Source organism: Rhea pennata, chromosome 3 (assembly GCF_028389875.1).
Source record: "Rhea pennata isolate bPtePen1 chromosome 3, bPtePen1.pri, whole genome shotgun sequence".
Taxonomy (NCBI): domain Eukaryota; kingdom Metazoa; phylum Chordata; class Aves; order Rheiformes; family Rheidae; genus Rhea; species Rhea pennata.
In genome coordinates, this window is record NC_084665.1 from 101,472,826 (window position 1) to 101,497,964 (window position 25,139).

The window sequence follows — 25,139 nt, forward strand, 5'->3', positions numbered from 1 at the left end:
AGCCTGCCACAGGGCTTCTGCTGCACGAGTTACATGGGCATGGAGCTGCCTCCACGACAGCAGTCAGCTGGCCGCAAAGCAGCATTGCACGATCCAATGTTTGTGGTGATCAGTGGCTTATGGCTTCTCAGTTTGTCAGAAAGTAGGGTAGGCAGAGTTAATTTCCATATCAAACTATAGAGAAGTAGCTGCAATTATGTCCTCAAAAGAAAAAAAAAAAAAAAAAAAAAAAAAGAGGGAGAGAAAATCTGGTGCTGTTCCCTAAAACCACCAGTATTACAGAGAATACAAAGTCATATCCCTTTGCCAATCCAGTGGTAGCTGAAAAACAACAATGAAGATCTTACTGATTAGTGAAAGATAAAGCAAACAGATAGCTTATATAAGCCAAAACAGATAATGTACCAAAAAAAGGAAGAACATTTGAACAGGTACAGTTTTCTGCCTTCATTACTGCATACAATTTTATCTACCCTTTCCTGTTAGCCCAAAGTTTCTGTCTTTTTCTCCTGAAAATGAAAGCTGAATTTGTGCCAGTGGGGAAAAGAAGAATTCTGTTTTCAAGTCACTTGTTTTTATTATGAACATGAAGGTGAAGTAACTTAGAAGGTTCCCCAAAATATAAATTTGGGGAATTATTTATGCAAATATCTGTGACCGTCAAGAGACCTGGAAATTACTGGAAATAAGAAAAATTAAATAAAATGACTCAGCTGGAAGAGCGTTAGACTGAAATCTAAAGGTCCCTGGTTCAAGCCTGGGCTTCAGCAAGGGGGTCCTTGTTGCTGCAACCCTGTCTAACATGCTCTAGGTGACCCTGTTTGAGCAGGGGAGTTGGACTAGATGATCTCCAGAGGTCCCTTCCAACCTTACCAATTCTATGATTCTAATGAAAGATCAATCCACTGAAAATAAGCAAGAAAGGGATTGTCTGAAATATGTGAACTGTATTAATTAGTTGGGCATTTTAATTAATTATATTGGAAACGATAACAGAAGCTGCTGTGAGTAAACCATTAATTGAGCATTCAGATTCCATAATGCTGAGAAAAAGGGTTGTAAAGTTAGTGGATGCAGTTTTTCAAATCCCAAAACAGAGTATTTTGATTTTCTAGTGCAAAGACTGAATTTGAATTAAAATGCTTGCTGTGCTTAGATTTTAAAAAGTGATAAAAATAGTGGGTGGCTGGCTCAAAAGATTCGTCGTGGGTAGATTACAAAACTAGTTGGCAGTCACAGGCCTCTTGTACTGGCAAACATAATGATTTATTTTAATTTGGACAGTGTTTCTGCACGGGCTCTTTGTGTTATGGCCTAGACAGTAAATGATGCTCAATACCACACTTTTCAGTTTTTTGAACACTGTTTGTGGTTTTTAATGGTCTGTTTTGTGTAATCTTAAGTTTTTGGGGAGTTATAAAGCAAATGAAAATCCTTCAGATTTAAGATTAGTGCTTAACACTTTATAACGATGCATTCCCTAAGTAATCTGTATTCGCAAATTAAAATAAAACTTAAAGCTCAGACGTGCCATCACATCATTCGGGAATGGTGTGCAGTCAAAGCACACTCCCCAGGCCTCCACTGGCAGCCAGAGCCTCGGTGAACCCTGGTTGCTGGGCTTGTGCTGGACCACCAAGGTCTGGCAGCTGACCCATTAATTTGATTTTCTTTCTTTTTTTCTTTCTTTCTTTTTCTTTTCTTCTTCTTCTTCTTTTTTTTTTTTTTTTTTTTTTTTTTGAGGAACATAACATGTATCAATAGCAACAACATTATCTGGTTGTAGGTAGTTAAAACAGTGTTTCCTCTTCATTTCCTAACAAAAAGACAAAAAGTATGCTCTATGGTCATGCTTTCTTCTTAAATCTGTCCATGCTTCATAAGGTAAAGAAGAAGAAAGCAGGTTGGGCTTCCTCAAGGTTCATGAGTATTTCAAGAAAATGTGCTGACTTAGGGAAAAGGACTCTTTCTGAACTTTATAGAGGAGCCCACTGCATTCCTGAAGATGCAAACATTTAGCGAGCTGCTGATCTCTCAATAACTGTATAACTGAAAAAATATTTCTTTCTCTTTTGTTTTATTCTTCTGTGCAAAAGAAAGTTGGGAGAACATCGGTTAGAAAAGTCTGTTTTATTATCCCTTATTTGCTGCACATTGTCCTGTGTAATCCCATGTGACAGAATGTGCTAAGCACCACTTAGTTGAGTATATCTGCACTGTAGGAATGAAACAAGAGCAACTCCTAGGCACAGAAGTATATGATTTTCCAACAATTTTGTAGTTTTGATTCAGCCCACAATGTGGAAGCTATTATTTCAATAGTCCAGGATCATTGTTGCATTATATTATTATATTATATTGTTGCATGGTTGGTTACATTTATTTTCTATACTATCCACCCCAAAGTGGTGTTTAATTTCCCCTCTTACACACTAGGCTGCTACATTTGCTGATCTCTATTTCTGCAGACACAGAAGAATACGATTTCATTTCTCTACAGCAGAAATGACAGTTCTTCCCATCTGTCAGTCTCCATCTTTCTGTGGAGAAAAGAAAAAGCGCATACCAAGTAAATACAATACGGAGCTGGAAGTGCGGCAGCAGTGGAAGGATGTGGCACGCAGGGACTGTGGCAAGGACCGGGGAAGAGTGGCAGTGCCAAGAGCAGGAGGAAGGAGAAAAAAAAAAAAAAAGAAAGAGGCAGCAGGCCCTGAGCAGGGCCTGGGAATCGAGGAGGGAAAAGCTGTAACAGTATAGCCCAGTTGTAGAAAAGCTAGCAAGTATCAACGAAGAAGGTTGCATGCTCTGATTACTGTGTGGGGATCTAAAGCTCCTTTTTGGACTGCTCTGTGCATCTCAGGTAACTGAAGTAATATAATGTGATCACAACTGTGCAATTGCTCAGGCTGCCTAGGCGCAGAGTGGCTGAACCTGTCCTTGCATGACAGATTTAGAAATATTGAGAGTATGTAATTGGTAAACCACAGCTGAGTAAGAACTTTAATTAATCAACTATTGTTATGTGGTAATGTTCCTACGGGTTCCTGAAGAAGGGTCAAAGCAGGAATACAATGTGGCTTTTTTCTGCTGGGAAACTTCATCATTATCAAAACCATCTATAACTTATATAAAATGAAAATAAATGGAGTTTCTCATAGTTAGATATATCATCCTTTTTAAGTCCTACCAGGATTTGTTGCTCGACATTGCTTTTGAAATCACCAACTGTTTCTGAGTGGAATGAAAGCTGAGGTTGCCCCGAAGCTGGTAATGGTACCGTCTCAACAGCCGTGACCGACCGCTTAGATTGGCACCTCATTGTTTGCTCTCGGTGCCACCAGCTGTGTAACATTTAAGTCACTTTGAAAATAGTTCAGTTTTCATCCAGCTTGCCTAATAAAAGCAGTTAACACTTGAGTATGTACTGAAGGAGAAAACTGATACATACTATGTTTCAGATTTGTGCTGGTTCTGTTGCATTTATTTGGAATAGTTTAAATGATGTCTGTATCTCTTCATCCAGTTTCAAAAGTGATGTGTATCAACCTTTAAATTTGTCTGATGTAGCTCCAGTACTTTTTTTTCTCATGCTGAGAATTTTGATAAAAGAATCCAACCAAATCCAAAAAGATATTTAGAAAATATTTAGATATTTAGATACTCCCAGAACAAGGTATATCTCAGATACATTTAAGCTCCTAATGTTTGAGCTAGGTCCCTTTTCATCAATGAAGAGAAACAGTCACCTCCACAGACCGAATCATCCAGCATGTCTTCAACACTTACCTCAGCATGAGATGAGTCACACTGTAAAAGTATCTATGTCTTTCCATTGACAGCTCAACTTAACTAGTTAGGCTTAAATATCTAGTTTTCGGACGTGTAAGTTAGGGAACTGAAATATTTATAACTGTGTTATTGCTAGACTCATGTTTAGCAAGCCAGAGATGGCTTGAGGTTGAACACAGCCTGGTGGAACATACTTAAATCCTCACAGGCCTTAAAACTTGCCTTGTTTGCATGCATCTGGTGAAAAAAAAGCATTCAGATAGAAAATGTAGCAAAAGAAGCTAAGTCTGCTAGGAGCTGAAGCTCTTCTCGGTTTCTATGGGATATGTATTCCTGTGTGATTTAGGATTTATTTTTGACTTTGCTCTCTTACCACTTTAGGAGAAGAGGGAAGAAAAGGGAAACAGGACTTTTTCAGCATTTAATATTAATCAGAAAATTTGAGGGTGCTCATACATCAATAAAAAAAATCCTCATCTTTTGTCTCAAAGCTATGGAGAAAGTGTGTCATAAACAGGGCTGCTGTTCAGTTTTATTTTATGTCCATTTGTACTGGTATTGAAAATGAGCAACAAGGGAGACCACAGGTGCTAAAGCACTGAAGAACTAGAAAACAAATGCAATGTTTCATTTTTACCCAGAGGCAGGTTGCAGCATTGCCAGGGAAAAACCTTCTATTAGAAGGAAATTTTGTGGTAAACTGCTGGTGACATTAAGCAGACTTGACTGTAATTGATTAATGTAATCTGCATATTTTATGATTATCTGAGATACAGCTAGAGAATAATGAAAGTTTTGCAACACTCAAAGTTTGTGCACAAGGTTATGTCTTCTTGCATAAATCTGGAAGCATACAGTTGCTTGGAGAAGGGCTTTAAATTGCCAAGGATGATCTGGATGATAAAACTTAAGTACAAAATGAATATTAATTTTTAGTGCAGTAGAATGAGCTGACTTGTTGAAGATTGGTGATATTTTTCCTTTTCTGGAGTAAACTGATCTGCTTTAAACAGAATTTTTAAGTTATTTTACTCATATAATTTTGTTTTTGTTTGATGTGCGTGTGATAGTGCAGCTACTGCATTTTGGTTTGGACACAGGAACAGTGCTTAGGGGAGATGGGAAGCTCTAGAGGGGGAGCAGGAGAGTGTGCTGTGAGGTTTTGGAGGAGATGCTGTGTCTGCACTTAGACGCTAACATCTTGGCAAGGCCAGTTCAGCACCAGTGACCTCTTCAGCCCTGAATAAGCTTCTCTCAAGTGAATCTACAGCTGGCATTTCCTTTGGAGCAATAAAAGAATAAAATAAAATATAGATTGTTGGATTTCCCCCCAGAGGGAGCCTATTATTATCCCCTGGGCTACTTTCTATTGCTTTCTATGCCTTTCAGTCCAAGAACTGACAGCAGAAAGTATTTTGCAGCCAGCCTCTTGCATATAACATGACTAGAACAGAAGAACAGGTTTGAAATGGCATTTCTTCAGGAGAAATCCAGCTTGCACAGTTTTGTAGTACAGCTTTGGCAGGTGGGCACACAGGACCCTGCGTTCTCTCTCTCCTCTCGTTACTGGGACAGTTGAGAATGGATTGATTAAGGTTAAGATTATTCTCCGTGAAACTAGGATTTTTATGTACCTTTCCAAAAGTGGCCAGTTCACTTCCAGTGGGAGTACAACATCCTTGATGTTTTTAGATAAATAATTTCTTTAAAATTTTGCAGTGAAGAATGTTGGAGTTCCTACTGGAGTCACAGAGCACTGAGTCCCACCCAAAAGCTGCCATCATGCCTTGGCCAAGTTGTCCTAAGATAACCATACTTGTCAAAACTGATTTTGACTTCTTTCAATTTTCCTTTTTGCAGTGGGACCTTCTTATGTGACTCTCTTGTGGTTCAGAGTTCAGGTCAGGCTTAAGCTGTGTAGCCAAGGAGTTGGATGTTACCTGAATTGTTGTGGTCTGACTACTACACACATTTCATGAAAATGAGTGTTCTAGTGAATTGGTATTATAATTGCTATAATCACTACTCATTAAAAAATTCAGAGTTTGTAGTCAGACTCATTTACAGTTTGTATTGGACTAATCTACTGACAGTTTTCAATTACTAGCAGATTAGAAAATGTGTTCTTCCTTCTTTGCAGCACAGAATCACCATCATAGCTGAGATGACCAAAAATCTGTTTGCAAGCCATTTTATTTGCATTCAGTAACTGTATGTCAGGTATAAAATATTATGATATATGGAATGTCACTACAACATATTCATCTGTTAACTACTTCTGACATTTTTGTGAAAAATCAACCAAAAACTTGTACTGTCACTAAAATGTTTTTGGCTAAATTAATTTAATGCAGGTAGTTAGATTTTCTGGATAAGCTCTTAGAGGAAAATGTAATTTTTTTCCATTGAAATCTTTGTCAATATTATGCAGAACGTAATCATATAAGGAAAGAAAAAGAAAGTGAAACCTACAGAGTCATGTGTGACTATGACATAAAATATCATTTGTGAAACATTAAAATTGTAGCTCAGGATAAAAGATACATTTGCGAAGAGAGTTCTTCACACTGATAAACGTTTGGGATGTTTGATTGATCTGTTTATTTCAAATAACTTTCAGAAGATAGTGTAATATTTCTGTGAAGTGATTTTGGATATTCAAACATTCTAGTCTATGACCTTACCATTATATATGTAGTGCTTGGCAATTGTTTAAGAACCTTTTTCTCCTTCGCAACATCTGATAAGAGTTCTGTGACAGTTTCCCTCCACTGATGTGGTTTCAGCATCATTGCAAATTTAAGGAAAGATAGTTGCATCTTTCTGTAGTTAATGTTAGGACCTTCAAACCCATCTGCTATTTTCATTTTCCAAGTTGTGGTTTATCAGGCGACTACCATTATTAAGTAATTACTGGCAGTGAACATCTGTCAAGTTGCAGAAAAATGAACTATATAATATAGGTTGCCAGTCAGGTATTCAATGCTGGAGTCACCTCTGTTCCCCTAACTAGGCCACTATGACAATCAGGGCAAATTCCCTTTCTCTTCCACCCCCAAGCAACCATTATGTGCCAAGAAATTTCATCTAAATTCCATTCATGAGGAAGCACCGCAAAGGAAGGAAAAAGCTTTAGATATGCACATATCAAAAATTACATTGCAACCATCCCAAGAAAATTTGGAGTTTCAGCACACCGAGGGAAAATAGTGACTCCTATAGATGCAAAGCTTTTCTTTCCAGTTCTTGTGAGAAAGACTTTACCTACTTCAAAGTACCATTGCATTTCAACCTGAAACCCCTCTCAAAGATGGAGACATTATTAGGAAAAGCAGTTCAGAGTCAAAAGGGCTGATTCATTGTAGGTTTTTAGCCTTGCATTTGCACTGGCTCCCGAGATGCACTTTGTGTGGTTTGTCTGAGACACAACATTATCATTCAAAAAGCCTAGCTGCACGTGTGGGTCGGCAGGGCAGCTATCACTAAAGGGAGGGGGAGAAAGCACTCGCTCCTCTACATGTCTTGCAACAGTTGTGATTCCTGAATTTACAGCTGAAAGTGGCTGTAAATGTCTCTCCTCTACACTCTTAGCTGTGGTTATAATAAGCAGAGTGGCTGAAATCTTGGATTGCTTTCTAGATGAGCCACTTGTAATACTACATTCAGCCCATGTGAATGCTAATTAGTAATGGCATCTTTTAAACAAAACATGCAGCATAGTAAGAAACATTAATAGAAATTAATTCCATATTTGAAAGATAACTGTGTTAAGTGTATGTGCCTTTGTTATAGGCGTTATTTAATAAAAAAGATGCAGCTAATGCATCAGCAAGCAGTTGCAAGTACCATAGGGCAAGTATATCTTAGATATGTGAATGATTTTATTCTTTAAAAGTGCACAGCACTTAAAGCACATGCACATCTCGCTAGATGCATTCACTTTTCTGAATAAAACAGAATGGCATAAGAGTTGGCTCAGCCTGCAGGTCCAGCGGTCTGACTATTTTGTCTCTACATGTAGGCAGTTGTGGAAGCTTAGGAAAGAACATAAGAAGCAGTGAAAGTTGAGAAGTCTTCCAAGAATGAGTTTTTAAGTACAAATGCACAAATATCAAGATTATCAAGATTCTCACATTCAGCTTCTCATATGGAATTTTTTCTGTATCATTCTTTGCATCTATCTTTTCTGGTTCTAATAATTCCTTTTTTTAAATTAAGGCAACAGAACAGTTTTCTATTCAAGATGAGGGAATACTGCAGATGTTACAAGGGCATAATACTATTTTCTGTTTCATTTCTTTTCCTTTCTTAATAATTCCTGGTAGAGGTTGTCCTTTTGATTGCTATTGGACACTGAACCAATTCTTTCTGTAGGATTGCCTATGACTCCAAGCGCTTACTCAGGAAACAACATATCTAGAGTCTTTTATTGTGTGCATAGAGCTGTTTTTTATCACTTCGGTGTTTCTGTCACCTCTCATTTTCTAGATCACTTATGAATAGTTAAATAGAACATGTCCAAAAATGATTCTTGTGAGATTCGTGTAGCTACTTTGCTAAAATGAACTCCTCTTTTGTACTGCACATCTTGATGAGCGCTCTGTCTGCAATCTCATTACGTAGAAAGGCAGCAGCTCTGCTATTTTATTCAGTAGGAATGTGTTCAGAACCTCTATCTTATTAAGCCTGTCACTAGTTTAGGAATCCCGAAGAAGCTTAAGAAGGAAATAAGTGTCAGATTTCTTTAGCCCTAATGGCACACTACTGGTCAGATGCTTCGGTGTCTGAGGAGTGTTACTGTTGGCAGTTGCAGTATCTACATATTTCAGGACCAGGCAGCTACTGAGTAGGAATGTAGATGGCCTGAATTTGGGTTTCAGGATCTGCATCATGACTCTATCCTGGGCGTTTTTTTGTAGCTATGAATCAAATGTGTAAGTTATGCAGTTAGATCAGGCAGGGTTTGGAGCATCTCTTTATGTAGGCATCTACAGTAGCAATTAGGCTCCAAAGTTGTGTCTAGTGGCTGTATTCTGTAGGACTGTATTTGGAGAAGCATCCTTCATCAAATGCATAGTTAAGTATATAGTTATTTTTAAGTGGATACTTAAATCTTTCATCATGAAACTGGATTTAAATACATGACTAAATGAAATTCTGAACTGACACCTCAACCTGCTTCATACTTAAAGGGCATGCAGCAGAGGTAAGCTCTGTGCTGACTGGCTTTGGGAATACAATGCAATTTTTTCATTATACTTGACTACTGCACAATTGAAGTTGATTTATACTTCAGTTTGAAAATATAAAGCATAGCAAAAGGACTCATTCAGGACTTCGAGTACTTAAAACATTTCTTTTCACATAAGACCTCATACTTAAAGATAGCAAATCTTATGATATAAATATTGAGTCTATTTATCCCTTGAGGGGAAAATTTCATTCTTATAGGACCAATAGAAATAATGGTGCAGTAATTGCATTAAAGAAAAAAATGAGAATATTGGTATTTAATTTAAATTTTTCTTTTTATATATTTGAAATGGCTTTTTTTTTTTTTTTTTTTTTGATTAAATACAGCTTCAGGTAGCACTGTGTATGCTTCATAGAGTTCAAGATGACTATTTCCTGGATAATAAGAATTGTATTTGTTTTAAAAATCTACTATTGTTGTTGGTATATAGAACCTACCAAATTGTTAACATAAATGCAGGTAACCTTCTTTTCAGGAAAAGTCAAGTAATTTATCATGAGCCAGTTTGCGGGATTATCTGAAATATTAGTAGAACTTTCTAGTTTAACATTTTTATGACTTTAAGGTGACTGTTCAGCTTCTCTGTCTTTGGAAAAAAGGATTACATTTATAAAAAACAAGAAAACTTGGCTCAATACACAATGAAATAAATAGAGCTAGACAGATGTAATAGAGGTAGTAAAATGATTTCAGGAAAGTGAGAATGATAGCAGAGGAAAAGAAAATATGTTTCCTCCAACCGGTGTAAACAAATCTATGTCTACTTTGCTCCAAAAAATCTTATTTTTGCTTGTGCCACAGGCTCATTACTTTGTTTTGGCAAACACAGTAAGCCTGAAAGTTCTTACAATGTCATCTCTCATCATAATGTATCTCTAGTCTTCTCTTAGTTTTTTAAAAACAATAAATTAACTGTATTTATCCTTTTCAACATACTAGTTTAACCCCTTGAAGTATCACTAACCTGGTGCAGTTGAACAAAACCTTACAAAATGCTGAGGACCCCTTCTTAAAGTGATGGTGGGGTCTGGGAACAGAGTCTGTGCTAATTAGCGCTAGTTGCTTTGTGCAGAATCTCATCCCACGCAGTAGCTCAGGCAATCACCACCCACTTTTCAGTACAGCCCAGGTCATTTTTTAAACCCTCAGATTGACACGTGTCTCAGATTGACATCTGTTTCTGAAATCTGCTTCACTGAACTATCAAGCGTACGTGAAACCGGCAGACCTCTTCTAGGTTATGTATTTAGATTGAGAATTAGACATTTGTAGCTGGAAAAAAAAATCTATCTATACCCAGGAGTATTTTTCAGACCTTCTCAGGAATGGCAATAAGTAATTTATATTTTCTTTCCGCAAACACTTGTAGCCTTGTATCCTGGTAAATATGATATTGCCATCATTTGTACCAGGCCACAGGCTTGGTGTTACGCTAGCCACACAGGTCTTGGGGCTTGCCAGGCTTGGTCTGAACCTGCCTCCGCCTGCCTGCAGCTTTGTTTTCACTTCTTCAGCATTAATGGCCATAATGGGTGATTCTTACCTGTGTTGTTTTAGCTTGTGCCTAGATTTGTATGAACGTTATGTGTAACACTATCATCTATTTGTAACTAATAGATAGCAGTAGTAAGTAGTCATCCTGTGGAGAACTGGCTGACTGTTGCCCTAGAACAAAACGCACTATAGAGGAATATGAGCATGGGAAGGCAGCGGGGGCCTTGAAAGCAGAGGCACGGGATGACCTGGGGGAGCAATAAACAGGGCAATAAAAAACTTGTCACGGTCAGTTGCTGGTCATTAAAGGCACCCCAAGTGGTGGGTGAACGTAGCACCAGAAAAGGATAGGCACGAGAATATATGTGTGTATGCCATTTTACCTGCATGCAGCTTGAACTACAAGTGTCAGCATCACTGTGACTAAGCTGCTAATAATTCTTTGATTAAACTTTTAAGACTTTATTTAGACAAAAGATTTTTTGTCTCTGTATATTGTATATTCCTTTTGCTCTTAAAAAGAATGTAACAGCTTGGTGGGAGTTCAAACAACCTATTCTGTAACTTGGCTGCAACAAATTGGTAATTAGTCTCTCATAAATCAGAACATGACATTTTGTACTCATATGAATTAAGGCCAACTCTTCTTCATGGAACTAAATGCACCCTGAAAGCAGTGGTGTCCAGATTTAATCATAAATTTTAAGGTGAAAATAATCTTCATAGTAAGCATGTTTGGATATGGTAATTGCACATTTCTTGAGGCTCTTTAATTTACTGTGTGAGTTTTTCACACTTTTTATTGATATTCATGTATTATGCTTATTGAATGCCTTACACAATAGGTTTGTGAACTCTGTCTCTGCACTAATAGCTCTCTGTTCTAGCACGTAATTTGTGCATAGATCACTACTTGGTTATAGTCATTGGTTGTAGCTTCAATTTTGGTACAATCTATCACTTTAATGTGTTAACCTTTCTCCCAGACATTTTATTTCCTTTGCACAAAATTTATATTTTTTTGCTCATTTAACATTCACCTCAGCTGTTTGGGCACTTTCGGTAGTTCAATAGGCAGTGCTGAATGTACACAAATCTCTGTTCTTTTCACCTAAGTAATTCTAGAATTTTAGTGATGCATCAAGTATAGAAAAATAATTGTTGGCATCTGTACCTCCATAAATTTGCTCTGTTGTAAGCAATATTCTTTTATACATATCTATATTTAATTATGGCTTGTCTGTAGCTGACTGCAGGTGTTGTAAATGGTTGGAGCACACCCTTTCTCTTAGGTCTGCTGTGCAGGTTCTCATATACTGAGCATATTCATCTTCTTTGTTCTTCTCATTGAAGAGTAACTTCTGTAAAAGCAAGAATCAAGGGATGCCTAAGCTCTTTTAACTTTATTCTGTACTTTGCTGAAAACTATTTCCTCTCAGACAGTTTCACATGATTCCTCAGATATTTTTTGTTCTCTGCAGTGAACATTGTTTCCTGATAGGACCTAGAATTTAACAGCTTTTTAGCCCCAGAACAGGTACCAGTGAGAATTAATATCTACTCTGGTTTACTTCTTATCATGTATTGTTATCATGTATTTACTTCATTTACTATTTTTACAATCATAGCATTGTCTTTACAGTCATATCATAACAGTGTTACATCAGCATCTTGGGTTTTGCATTTGTGTCTGGATTAAAAATTAATAGGTTGGCGTTTGTCAAATTGCATGCTTATTAATTTTTTTGGTATCATTGTCCATTGATCCTCTTAAAAATGCCTCAATAGCAACAGCACTGTGATTATCATCTTTGTCTATGCTGTGCACTATTCTTACATTTGCAGATTCTTGAAAGATGAAACCTACTGCACAATTCTCGCATTGTTCTTCAAATACCCATAGTTGCTTTTCATAGCTGTATTTGTTACAATATAGGAAGTTTCATGTGTTGTATTCATGAGCTATATCTCTATACAATTCCTGTCTCTCTTCTGCTGCTCTTGGATCTTCTGTCATTTCCATTTTATCAGAACACTTTCTCTTCATCAGTCTTCCTTCGTGTAGTTTTTTTTGCTATGCAAATTCCAAATATTCTATCAAATTGCTTTCATTAGTTTTATTCAAGTATTTTGGTCTAGGTTCCAGTCAGAATTTAGTCAGGACACATCCTTTTAAATTTTTAAGACTAATTTCTCATGCAGAGATAATTCATCATCTTTCTTGGCCTTTGCGTTCATATCCCTCATTCACTTCACTTTTGCAGAGGTCAGTACTCCTCAAATTTATGCTATACAGTTTTATAATTAATTTTCCCTGCTTTTTTTTCAACCAGTAATTATAAAACACATCAGGTGTTTTGAAATATCCATTGTTTTTTATGAGGGAGTGGGTTAAGGACCCATGCATCTGGTTAAGAGCAAGTGAACTATAGTATTGTTTGACAGACTTGAAGGCAGTAGGCAGAGATGAAGGAAGTCTGATGCAAGTAGCAGGTTGTGGATATGGGATATAGTGCTGTTTGTTTTGAAAGTTCAAGAGAACTGGCATGCAGAAGGGAATGGATGAGGAACGTGAATCAGTTAGATTTTTATCATAATCTCCAAAATTCTGACTTAATGATGAGTTAGATTTAGGATTTTGGAGCTAAAGGGTGTAACTTGTATATTCTGTGAAAAATCAGAACATTCTTTAGGCTAGGTCTTTACTGTAGTTAGAAAGAACTGTATGCTATAGGAAACATAGCACAGTGCAGGTATTTTTGATGTTAAGCAGTGGTCTGAATCAGGCAAGACTAAAATGGTGTAAATTTAAGTGAAGTTAATGCATAGTTGTTCTATCTAATTGACTAAGAATTATGTATTACGATTTTTGTATCTTAGATATCAAAATGTTAATAAAGGTTTATTGTAATATAAACTAAGAAGTTAAAACTTCTTAGCCAATTTTAAACAAATGAGTATACTTCTTTCTCTGGGATTATGTTTTCCATCTATAAAGCCAGGATACATATACATATTTTCTTCAAAATTGCATTTCTAAAAATATTTTTGAAGACTGAGTTTTCAACTCAGCATTTCTTTCAGCATTACTTATTGCTATCTTGTATAGTAATAACATAAATTTTGCATTATGTTGCCATAGCCAGTAGCATTATCTTTCCCTACTAACGATCACTACTTTATATCCTTGCTTTTTATGCAGAGGTATCTACTGTGACTGTATATTACAATTTACATTCACTATCTCAAAGCCTTTTATAAAAAGTAGGTTGAATTTTCAGAACATTACTTTGATGCAAAGTAGGATTGTTAGGCTTATGTTATAGATGGAAAACTGGGACCCGAAGACTGTATAATAAAGCTAGGTGAGGTGAATCACTGTTTTAACTGAGGTACACACATTTGTATAGGTAACATATACCAGAACCGGTTCTGGAACTCAGACCTCAAGACTCAAATAATAGCATAAGAGTATACTTTCTTTTAGTGAAATTAAAATGTACAGCACAAAGGAATCATTAAATAACTCCTTTGAACTTAAATGAACAGTATGTGTGCTAAACTATCCCCAAGTGGGTGACTGGATCTTCATTTCATTTTTTGTGAACAGCTAAGATTCAGCAAGGCTAATGCAGTTTTCACATTATGGAGTTAATATTTCACTACTCAATTCTGGAGTATTTAGTGTTTTTCATTGTGCTGATTAAAATCTCTTGTAGATGATAATTATGCTGGATTTATCATTCAAACACTCAAAAATGATTTTTGTATCTTTAAACGGCTTGCACTAGACTTATTTTTCAAAGAATTTAAAAGACGCCTTATATTATGTCCTTTTGTCATGTTCTCTGTAAATGCTAAATCAATACAAAATTAGTAGCTTCTCAGTTCTAAAACAAACCCCAAAACTTCTTTCATAGGAGGAAGAACTAAGGAAAAGTGGAGAAGCCAAATATGCACACTTGAGTGACGAGCTTCATGTATTAATTGAAGTGTTTGCTCCACCTGGGGAAGCATATTCTCGTATGAGTCATGCCTTGGAAGAAATAAAAAAATTCCTCGTTCCTGTAAGTAGCTTATAGCATTCTTCTCTGACTGTGTATAGTTACGTTTCTTTAAGCACCTATAGCTCCTGAAAAAGAATTTGGTCTGTTAGAGATTTATCTCAGGGAGATGCCAAACAGGCATTTATTGTCACAATTGATCCCCCAGTGTATCTTGTATATTTTTACTTGGTTTTTTGTTACTGCTTTTTGCTTTCGTTTCTAGGTTTTTGGAAGGAAGAGTTGATGTACTTATTCAACTTTCTGTTTGCAAAAAACAGTCATTATTATAGGAGTACACTTCCAAGATTTTTGAATTTTTGGATTTGTAAAAGCATTTGAGTATGCACAGTGATTTATGTAAATACCTTGCTAAAGAAGTTAATGAATTTCACATGGGGACAACAGCGCAAACAAAAAATTCCTCGGCGTTATGTTTCTAAACTGATGCTTCAGTTTAGACAGCTAGTCCTGACTCAGGCAAAAATTTGGAAGTACATAAGTAGTTATTCAAACATTCTCTAAAGCTGGGAACCTTAAATACTTTAGAATTCAAACTTCTCTGAAATAGAAGAAATGCAAAATGGAGTAATTCTTTTTTAATTTCTATACAAATAAGTTTTCATATTGCTAATGATTTTTTAAAATTTAAATGAACTGTTGCCCTCAGAAATTACGCAGACTGTTTGTATCAATAGGCTGGAGGGTTGATAATTTATCTCTAAGCTTTAAACGAGACGATTTTACTGGGCAGAGTTTCCCCTCCGCCCTGCAGACAGAAAGCGGTCCCGGCAGTTTGTAGAGGGTGTTCTGAGTGCTGCCGCGTGTCCGAGCCCGAGCGTCTCTGCCTCGGGTGGCGTGTTGGTCTCCCTCCAGCGGGAATTTAAACGGGTAGTTGAACCTAGCACGTCTTCAGCCGTCAGTGGCGTAGTGACTGGGAGGCTTTGAAAACCAAGCTACCGCGTCCATTTGCCAATGGCTTGAGGGCTGTGCAGGAGCCACAGTCAGGGCTTCTTCACTGGCTGGCAAATAAGATTTATTTTGCAGCTGACTTCACTGGATCTTTGGGTTTTTTCTACACCACTTTGGCAGTGGTCTGCTAAGTACTAGCTAGAGGTTGTGCTCCATTATGCTTTGATATTTACTCTCAGTATGAAAATGTAAATGCGATGGGGATGTGACAGCTGAGAAAGCCGTGGTTAAGTAAATGGGGTTGATACCTGAAGGCTGTGAAACGCAGCTGCCTGCTGCACCTGGGCCTTTGGCAGCCTTGCTAGGATGAAAATGAAGACCAGAAAATGCTCCGTACAGCCTAGATTTTGAGGTGATGGTCAAATTGGAACAGGGGAATCGATAAGGGGACTGATATTCAGGTAAAGTACGTTATCCAACATTAACTCCATGAGAAATACAAGTTTGTGGGAGGTTTGGTGGGGTTTTTTTGGTCATATCCGCAGAGCAGGAGTATGGCCAGGCTCTGGGCCGGCGGGGTGGGAGGCGGGAGCCGAGCGGGAGGCAGCTGCGGCGCCCGGGATGGGGGGCTCTCGGTCAGGGCTTTCGGAGGGAGCGGGCCCCTTGGAGCTGAGACCTCAGGCACGCTTGGGGATCAGGTGTGAAAAGGTTTGGGATTTCCATCCAGCTCCTGCCATTCCTCCCAGACTCCCTAGTCGGGCCCCAATTGCAGACACACAGACGGGACCTTTCCTCCTTGCATCTCCCCTTCTCTTTGGGGGTGCTGGAAAGAAAGTCCGGCGATGGCTCTTACACTCATGGAGGCCGTTTTAATGCCTTGGTGCGACAAGCAGCACCCTCAGCCCGCCGAGGCGCCATCTGTGCAGACTCCTCGCGTCCCCTGCACCGTGCGCCTGGTGTTTCTTTCAGAAAACGGGGAACCCCTTCCCTGTCAAATTCCAGTGGATGATCGCTTCTGTCAGAGGAATCCCTGCACTGTTCTGTCACATCTGAACAGTAGTACCTGACTGTATTTTTATTTTCAGAGACTAGAACCTTTAACATTATTAGGATACAGGGATTTCAATCTGTCCCACAATGGGAGAGCCACATTTTGCAGATTCGGCTGTATAGCAAATACAGGTTGAATAAAATCCTTAGGCATCAAAATTTCAAGCACTTCTGACTCCTGCTTGCCAGGTGCCCACCTCGTCCTGGGGCAGCTAAAGCTGACACCGGGTCCTGGTGCCCCGGAGTGGGAACCAGGGACAGTGAAATAAAAGGGGAGAGGCTTAAAATAGCCAATATGGGGAAAAATAGCTTAGGGTCTTTTCTAGCTCTGCTGACTTAAGGCTCATATCTAGTAAATGCAGTATTTCCGTGTTCATTAATAATAAAGAACGCTTTACAGCATCAGTTTGATCATACCATTCTGGTTTTGTAGCTGAATATAGAACAAATACATGGAACAATTTCTTACTTCCATATAGTAATGGGTTATACTGTCTTTAGGATTTCCCTGCTTCTTAACACAAAATCTTCTTCTAATAGTCATTTTTATTCCTTTAAGTAATGCTGTTTTTTTGAGATAATTAGCATCCCTTGGAGTGGGGAGGGAAAGAGCTACTGATCATTCATTTTATGTGCGAGTGCTCTGTAATATTTTGTAGAAGATAGGTTGCAGCTGCTACACCATGACCATTTTAAAATATTGTTTACAACTCCGTGATCAGATGATCAGAAATTGAACCAATTACCAATTTAAGAGCTACTGCTCAAATTATTTGACCACATACATTTTTCTAGCCCATTATATTTGGTTTAAATTGATGCTTCTTGGCAACTGCCTAGAGCTGGGAATAAACACATGGTCATTTAATGTGGTTTGGTTGATGGATGATCACTTGCAATCCTCCGACTGTATTTTCTGAGTGTGTTTATCAGATCGGATCCATCAAGAGAGTCAGGGTGGGCAGCTGGCTGCTTCCCGCGTCCTGGCGGGATGCCGGCGGCACGTCAACGCTGATCTGCTCGGATGGGCAGTTCTGCCCGCGCAGCAGCGAAGCCCCAATGATCTCCCGTGCTTGAATAAAGGAAATTCCTAGCACCATTGGGCAGCAGGTGAATGCTGGTTTTGGTATTGCTGTTGTGAATTCCCCAGCGTCTTCAAAACCTTCTTGTTAAATACCCTTCTGGGTATTTAACTCTCAGTCCTTTTGTCTTATCTTTCTCGATTACTTTGATAAAAACGGTTTTCTTCTCAATAACTTTCTGATCCAGCTTTCGACGTCGTCTCCTCAGTCTTCTCATCTAATGATGAAAAGTTGTTGAGGAAAAGAGCCTTTCAGCAAAATAAAAAGTTACTGACTTCATACTAGGATTTATTCATACCCAGGGCTGGCATGAAAAAATTGACATTTAGGGGAAATTGAAAGTAGACTTTGATATCAGTCTATTTCAGCAGGAATAGATAAATGACTTCAAATTAGAGTTTAATCCCTTGAAAGTCTTTTTCTGGCTAATGTTTAAAAAGATGCCATTCTATTTCAAACTTACATTTGCTATGTATGGTAACTTGTATGTACTACAGGCCAAAATTATTAATGATCTGTTATGCCATGCTGTGCTGACTATATTGCAGTGCATACAGCATACAGTAACAATACCATGTTTTGACTGTAATGTAACAAGTATGTATAGGAATAAGGCATTTATTCTGTGCATATTTTTCATTAGTGGTCTGAATTTCTTCTGTGCTACAGTATAATATGAAATCTCGATTTACATATCATTTCACACTCAGTGGTTTTGTAATCTTCCTTTTGTTTCTAAATTGACTATATTACTGTTTTTTTCCTTTTGTCCTATTTCAAAGATATCTCAGCAGGCACAATATTTCCCTATGAGAGTAAGCAGCAGCATAGTTCCATTTCTAAGAATAAATACCTTTTGTACTTCTTAAAAGTAAATAATTTATACATTCTGCAAATGTACTTGCATACTCACTGAAGAAATTATTTAAAATTTGTGATAAGGAAATAATTCCAGCAACTGCTTCACTTTTTTCAAGAGTTCTCAGTTTTTCCCCGTGTGCAACTTCTCTGGCATTTTTATGCACAGGTTTGATAATCAAGGAAAGAAATTGCGGGAGGTTCTGACAAGGCCTAAAATGTTACAACTTCACATCTTTTTTTCTAAACATGCTTATTTATAATAGTTTGATTTGATACGATATGCTCAAGATTCAGTTCAAGAGAGTTTTAATAACTCCTGAGCTTTTTCTGAACTATGGAGTTTTTCTGAAATACTTCATTGGTTAATATAATGACATGCTATGCAGCATTAAAGATACATAGCTTAGATCACTCATTTTAATTACAAAAGAACAAAACAAAAAAAAATTAAAAAACTTATGACTGTACCTCAAGGTGGAGGTTTACTGGGAGAGACATACACTAAACAGATGGCCTTTTTGAATTAAAAATTAAGCACTAGTATTTCTCGGCTGACTGAAGTTTTGTGTGTTTCCTGGAATGCAGTACAGACTACTGATGTTACTTGTGCTGTGAAGCTATAAAAATGGGAGAGTACATATATGCAACGAGCAGATAATTCTTATCATGACTGAGAGGCCAGTCGCCCTCTCTGCAAGTGTCTTTGAATTTGTGTCATGATGAGCCCATTGCCTGTTTGCCTACCAGACCAACAAATACTTCTCCACTAGCTGTTTCAGGGTGATATAACTACTACTCAATCCTGAATTCTTTTAAAGGTTGATACTTCTGTTTTAAGTGGATTAAGAACTTTTTAGATATCCTAGAGGCGTATTTAGACTGTGAAAGTAATCCCTTGGTGATCACTGCTTTGCCTTTCAGGTTAACCCGAGTGGAGATTTTACATAGACTGTTAATCTGAGTACATTACTGAGACAAGGCTGTAGTTTAAAGAGATATTTACAACTTGTTCAGTGAGTCCCTACTCCGAAGCAATTTTAATGGCTTGCCTTACTGTTTATTATTGCTAGGGGGTAGCTTTTCACCAGTGACAGATCCAAAGCAATGATTTGGGTGTGGGTGATAAAATTCATGTCTTGAGACTTGAATCCTAAAGTACTGCTCTAAGTTCCTCCACAGCAGAAACAGCTAGATCTGCAACATTCAGCAAGAAATTGGACTTGGTATTATACATTAAACTGTATGGTTATCCCCTTTATCCCCTTTGCAGGGACCATCAGAACCTCCTATGTATGCATCTGACATTTCATTTTACAATTGGGAGGGGGTAAAAATTTTACCAGCACATGAATGGTAGTAAAGGTTGGGTATTTAACACAATGACAAAGCTCCATCTTCACAGTCAGAAAATAAAATTCAGTAAGCTTCTATATAAAAGTAGGCATAAAAAATATATCTGAAACAATTACTTTTCATGCAAACAATTACAAAGGAATGATGACAAAAAAGTGATGTGCAAGATGTTGTTATGTGGTTATGTGTTGTCGTCACAACATGTACAGTAGTCCTGTATTTTTTTTAGTCTTCAATATGAAAGAAAGAAAAGGAATACCCTGGGGTTATAAGCATAAGACTGAAAAGCAAGGAGATAAGTTATTTGTTTTGACTCTTTCAAGAAATTGGTTTGTGGCTTAGACAAGTTACTTTATCTCTCTGTTTCACTTATTTCAGTAAAATGATAATGGGATTTTTGAGTTTAATTCTTTCATGGAGGTGATTCAAATAACAAAATTATTTTCCTACTTCAATTCAAATTGAAAAGCCTACTGCAAATACTACCAAGTCTGTTAAAAAAAAGAAATTTTTTGGTTGCATTTCTAAACTTTTTTTTTTTTTTAGTGTAGCAAAGGTCAGTGTAGCTCATTTCCGACAATGTCTAGCTTTGGTTGCTTAGCATAAAATAAAAAGCACCAATACATGGTAATCTTTCCCCTATTATGTTCTTTCAGCATCCAGCAGTCAAAAACTGATTTCAAGGCTACATCCAGACCATCTTGCCTTATACTCTGTAATAGATCTGTCTTTGATTTTCTGAGCTTGTGATTATAGGGTTTTTTTTGTTTGTTTGTTTTTTTTTTTTGGGGGGGGGGAACCTGACTTAAGCTTTTGGCCTCAAAAATATCAAGTGGTGATGAATTTCATAGTTTAATTGTGCACGCTATGCAAAACAAAAATATGTACTTTGGTTTGTTTTAAACTAGCTGCCTTACTTGATGTGAGTACCGGCATGTCCATGCTAAAACCAATGGATATCTTCTACATTTTCTTTTGTGTGTAGCTGTACCACACCTCTGATTATGCTTCACATTTTTTTGTGTATCTTCCTTATTTTTTTTGTTTTGTTTTGTTTTGTTTGGTGGGGACTGCACAGAGTGGTTTCCTTTCAGTAGTCAAGAAGCAGCCAAATTCAGAAATATAGATTGTGACATTTTCTGTTTTAGGGCCATTTTCTTTTTCTTTTACTGGCTAACATTCTCTCTACTTACAACTGGGCACCAATTTGATGTTTTCAATATGCCATTTGTAAAAGTATCATTCAGTTTCCTATTTTCATTATCAGTGAGAAAGTTTGTTGACAAAGTCAACTGTATGTAAGAAATCTACCTTTCCTAGGTATTTAGTGACGCCTGGCATTCTCATTAAAAAAAAAAAAAAAAAAAAGTACAATGTTAGTTACAGGTTCAAAACTCCGTTAATAAGAAAGACTGAAGAGATCTTTTTGTAGCAATTTACTTAAGGGATTGGTATACGAAACCAGTTGTACATCAAACCTGGTTTGTGTATCAAATCTTGAAGGTGTAGATTTGCATCTTGATATAGGAGTCTTTCAGTATATTCTTCTCTCAACAAAGCAGATCTACAAAGGGGTAGAGGTGTTGCAATGCTTAGACCCTGTAGCAAAATCTATAGCCATTATGTAGGTGAACAGACTTCCTGTGTGAGATTGATGCCTCAAACTGTGTCCCCAGCCAGCAGCCTGCTTCTGCTAGCAAGTAAAAAAACATTAAGTGTTAGGATGCATCTTACCTCCTCCATCACTGATAGGCTTAGGCACCTTAATTTTGAAACATCTCCATAAACTTCAAAATGAGATACATATCTCTAGTGAAACTAACCTTCTTGAAACTAAAAAATTATTTTAGGAAGAGATGAGTCATTCTCTGGAGCTTCCCATCATCCATTGACTACAGAGGGAAACTGTTGCTGATTCACTGAGACTTAAGCATGTAGGTGCACGAGACATTTTTAGACCTTTTTAAAAAAAGTCTGTATGAAACATAAGCTTTCTAAAGATTCAAGTGATGTAGGGATCAGTTTTGTCCGTAAGGTCTCCGCTCACCTCTGAACAAAGAGGATTGAGGCAACCTGGTACCACAAGTTGTGAACAAGTCGACTGGGCAGGGTGGGCTAGGATCTCACTAAAGAATGGGGCAGGAGTTTCTTCAGAAAGGGAGACTGGGGATGGCTAGGAAAGAGAAAAAAGTCATATTCAAAAAAGATAGTTCATATTTTTTCCTTAAATAACTTTAGCACAATTGCTGTCTACGTACTTGCTTACTATTTTCTCTCATCTCTTTGAAAAATATGATAACTTGCAGGTTGTTTTTAAACTTCGCACTAACTGAACAGAGAGGGAATTTGGAACTATCTCTAGTAAAAAAAAATATCAAAAGGAAGATGCTCTACAGTTGTTGACTCTGGGCTCTCAGTTAGGCTCTTAGATTAGGGTTGAGTGAATGCACAAGAACTGCTGAGGAACTGTGAGTGAGACAGCTGGCAGACGAACAAAGACAGAAGACAGAAGGTCATTTTGTCCAGTCAGTAAAGGCTGGAAAATGTATGTCATGGAGAACTTTGTAGGAAAAAAAAAAAAAAAAAAAAAAAAGGAAATCACTTGTAGACCCACAGTTAATAGTCTTTCATTGTTTTCATTATTTCTTTTATATGATTGTTACTGTTGAGGAAGTGAATAAATAGTCCTTTGTTCTAAAAATAATATTTCCATGTTGCTTTAATCTAATCACAACTGCCTAGACTGTAGAATTTCTTTAGGTGCAAAAACAAGTGGGCAATGAGGTTAAGACAGGCTGGGGGAAAAGCAATCAAGAGGTGTAAAATGACAGCAGTTACAAGTTCAGGGCCCAGACTGACTGCTTCAAGAGGGGCTGAGAAAATGCCCTCAATATCAAAAAGGGTAATTACATGTATAATACAGTGCTGTATTACAGGACAGGCAAGTGTAGTCTCCACCCAGCCACTATCCTTAAATTGATCAGTTGAAAATCAGTGAAAAAAATCAAGCCTAAAATAAATAAAGATTTTGCTCAGGCTTTGTATGAGATTTGTTTTCTGCTTATATATGCATAAGAAAATGGATTGTGCCATGAGTATTGGTTTGTGCATGCTTCTCTGAATGTTTTGCTTTGAAGAGCAGTCAGTAGGTTTGTCAGTATGTAAAACAGACTGCTTCCAGGTTAATAGCTTGCATGCTGCACTGAAGCCAGATACAGTTAAAAACAGAGATAGTATAAACCTCTGGAAAATAATTTGTACGATGGGAATCCTGACATACTGCTTCACTATGGCATTTTCATTGTAGTATGGTAAGTCACAATATAAAATGGTATGAGTCCCAGATATGCTATTGCATAGCTGCACGAGAAGGTGGTTTAACCACCTCCATCTGTCTCTCAACTACCGTGAATATGTTGCAGTTTGTTTATAGATCTCTGTTTGCAGCTGGTTAATCAGTCATTGCTCGGAGCTCAACTCTTTGCATGGTCAGAAATCATGTTGTCTGCTGGAATGCAAAAGCCTACATTGCTTCGTGGTGCTATCAGGTATTGCAATATCACTTAAAAATAATTTCTCATATGTCGTATGTCAAACTAAGTACCTCTGAATCATGTCCTTATTAAAATGACAAATGACCAAAATCTGAATGGAGTTCATTTTCTGTCAAAACCTAGATGGCTTTTATACAGATTTCTGTATCGTGGTTCATAGCAGAAAGCTATTCATATGGAATGAGTTAAATCTTCACCTGTGCTTCAGCCTTGTAATCAAATCTGAGCCAGAAGAAATTTTATGTAGTTCAAGGCCAGAGGAAACAGATGGAACAATCAGAGAATCTAGGCTGAGTTTGTATATGTTATTGTATATTACTATACTTTATATATTGTATATTACAGAATAATTTAAATGCATTCCTAAATTTATTAGAAAATAAACATTATAACATAGTGTATTACTTTATAATGTGAGCCCATTACACTTCATCCAGCTATCCTTATATTGAGGACACAAAATTCAGTTAGGCGTTCTGCTCCTAGGTTATCAAACTGTTTTGGGCTACAGGTACTCCACTGTTGCCTGATACCCCCAGCAGGTGAGGGAAGCTAATAGGGCAAACTTTCCCCATTTATCTGAATGAGAGGTTGAGGACTTACGTTTATGAAGAAAGGATTTATTGCTCCCAAAATGATCAGAGGCAAAAATCAAGAAGAGAGCAAGAATTCTCTTTTGGTCCTAAATCTGGCAACTCACAGGAGTAAAGTGTCGTGTGAGACAGCTGAGAGGATTCTCAGTATCACCATACACTAACTGGTGTCCTGCCTGTTGTGGCCAGTTTCTCAAGATTTAGAACTAATTGCAGGAAAAATAAAGACAGAAGAGAATGTGTCTGCCCCAATGTAGGCAAGTCAGAAAAGTTTCTGATCCTTTGCAGTTTCTTATGTATGTTTTCTTTAGGCATGTATTGAGCACGATGGGGGTAATTCAGCGAGTTCCCTTTACCTCCTTGATGAGAGCGGAAATCAAGGGAGAATTTATAGGTTCATAGATTATGAAAACATGAAGTACCAGTATTCCCTTTGAGCCCCAGCCTGCACAGCCAAGAGGATGTCTCCTTGAAGCCATAGTAACCGTGTTTCAAAAAGATGTCAGATCACTCCAGATGATTCAGAGGTCGTCATCTTCCTGCTAAACTTTAATTACCCTTACTGGTAGGAAATTATGTCTTTCTTTTAAGGTTCACCACTACCACTACCCAAATCCAGTTTCCATTCAGCAGGTCTGTGTGTTTGTCTGCCAGATTAAAAGTATGTCCTCTTCTTTTCAGCTATTCATTATTCCTTCAGGTCTCCAGAGAGAGAAAGAAATCAGATTTCTTTTCTCAATCAATTCTTAAGTAAGCAAAATGTTGCTAAGTCTCATTTTTAAGGCTTGTTTTTAGCCTTGAGATAATTTCTTCAGCCCTCCCTTCACTCTCCGGTATGTCTGAGTTCTCCAGCATGTCCACACGCTTCCTGAATTCTGGACACAACAGTCTAAAAGATTTATGCACAGAAACCAGAGCTCTTCATATTGATATTCCATTTTTGTATATCTGGTGTTCTGTATACCTGTTTAACCACTGGATTTCACAGTCAACTCATTATTAGAAGCTTGACTGTAGTGCGGACTAAATCCTTCTCAAAGTAGTGCTCTCCAGACTAGCTTCTCATCTCCAAGACAGCCTGCAAGTGTTTTTCTTAAATGTTTTCAAAATGTATTTTACAGCCATCTAATGTCATCTGCTGAAAGCTGACCCAT

General features: G+C 37.6%; 1 protein-coding gene across 1 annotated transcript in view; it reads left to right on the forward strand.

Annotated features, from left to right (window-relative positions):
• Nucleotides 1-25,139, forward strand: part of KHDRBS2 (KH RNA binding domain containing, signal transduction associated 2) — a 362,692-nt gene that overhangs the window by 166,732 nt on the left and 170,821 nt on the right. The window contains exon 4 of the mRNA XM_062571095.1: nucleotides 14,458-14,604. Coding sequence (XP_062427079.1) covers nucleotides 14,458-14,604 — 147 coding nt within the window. The remainder of the gene's footprint in view (nucleotides 1-14,457; nucleotides 14,605-25,139) is intronic.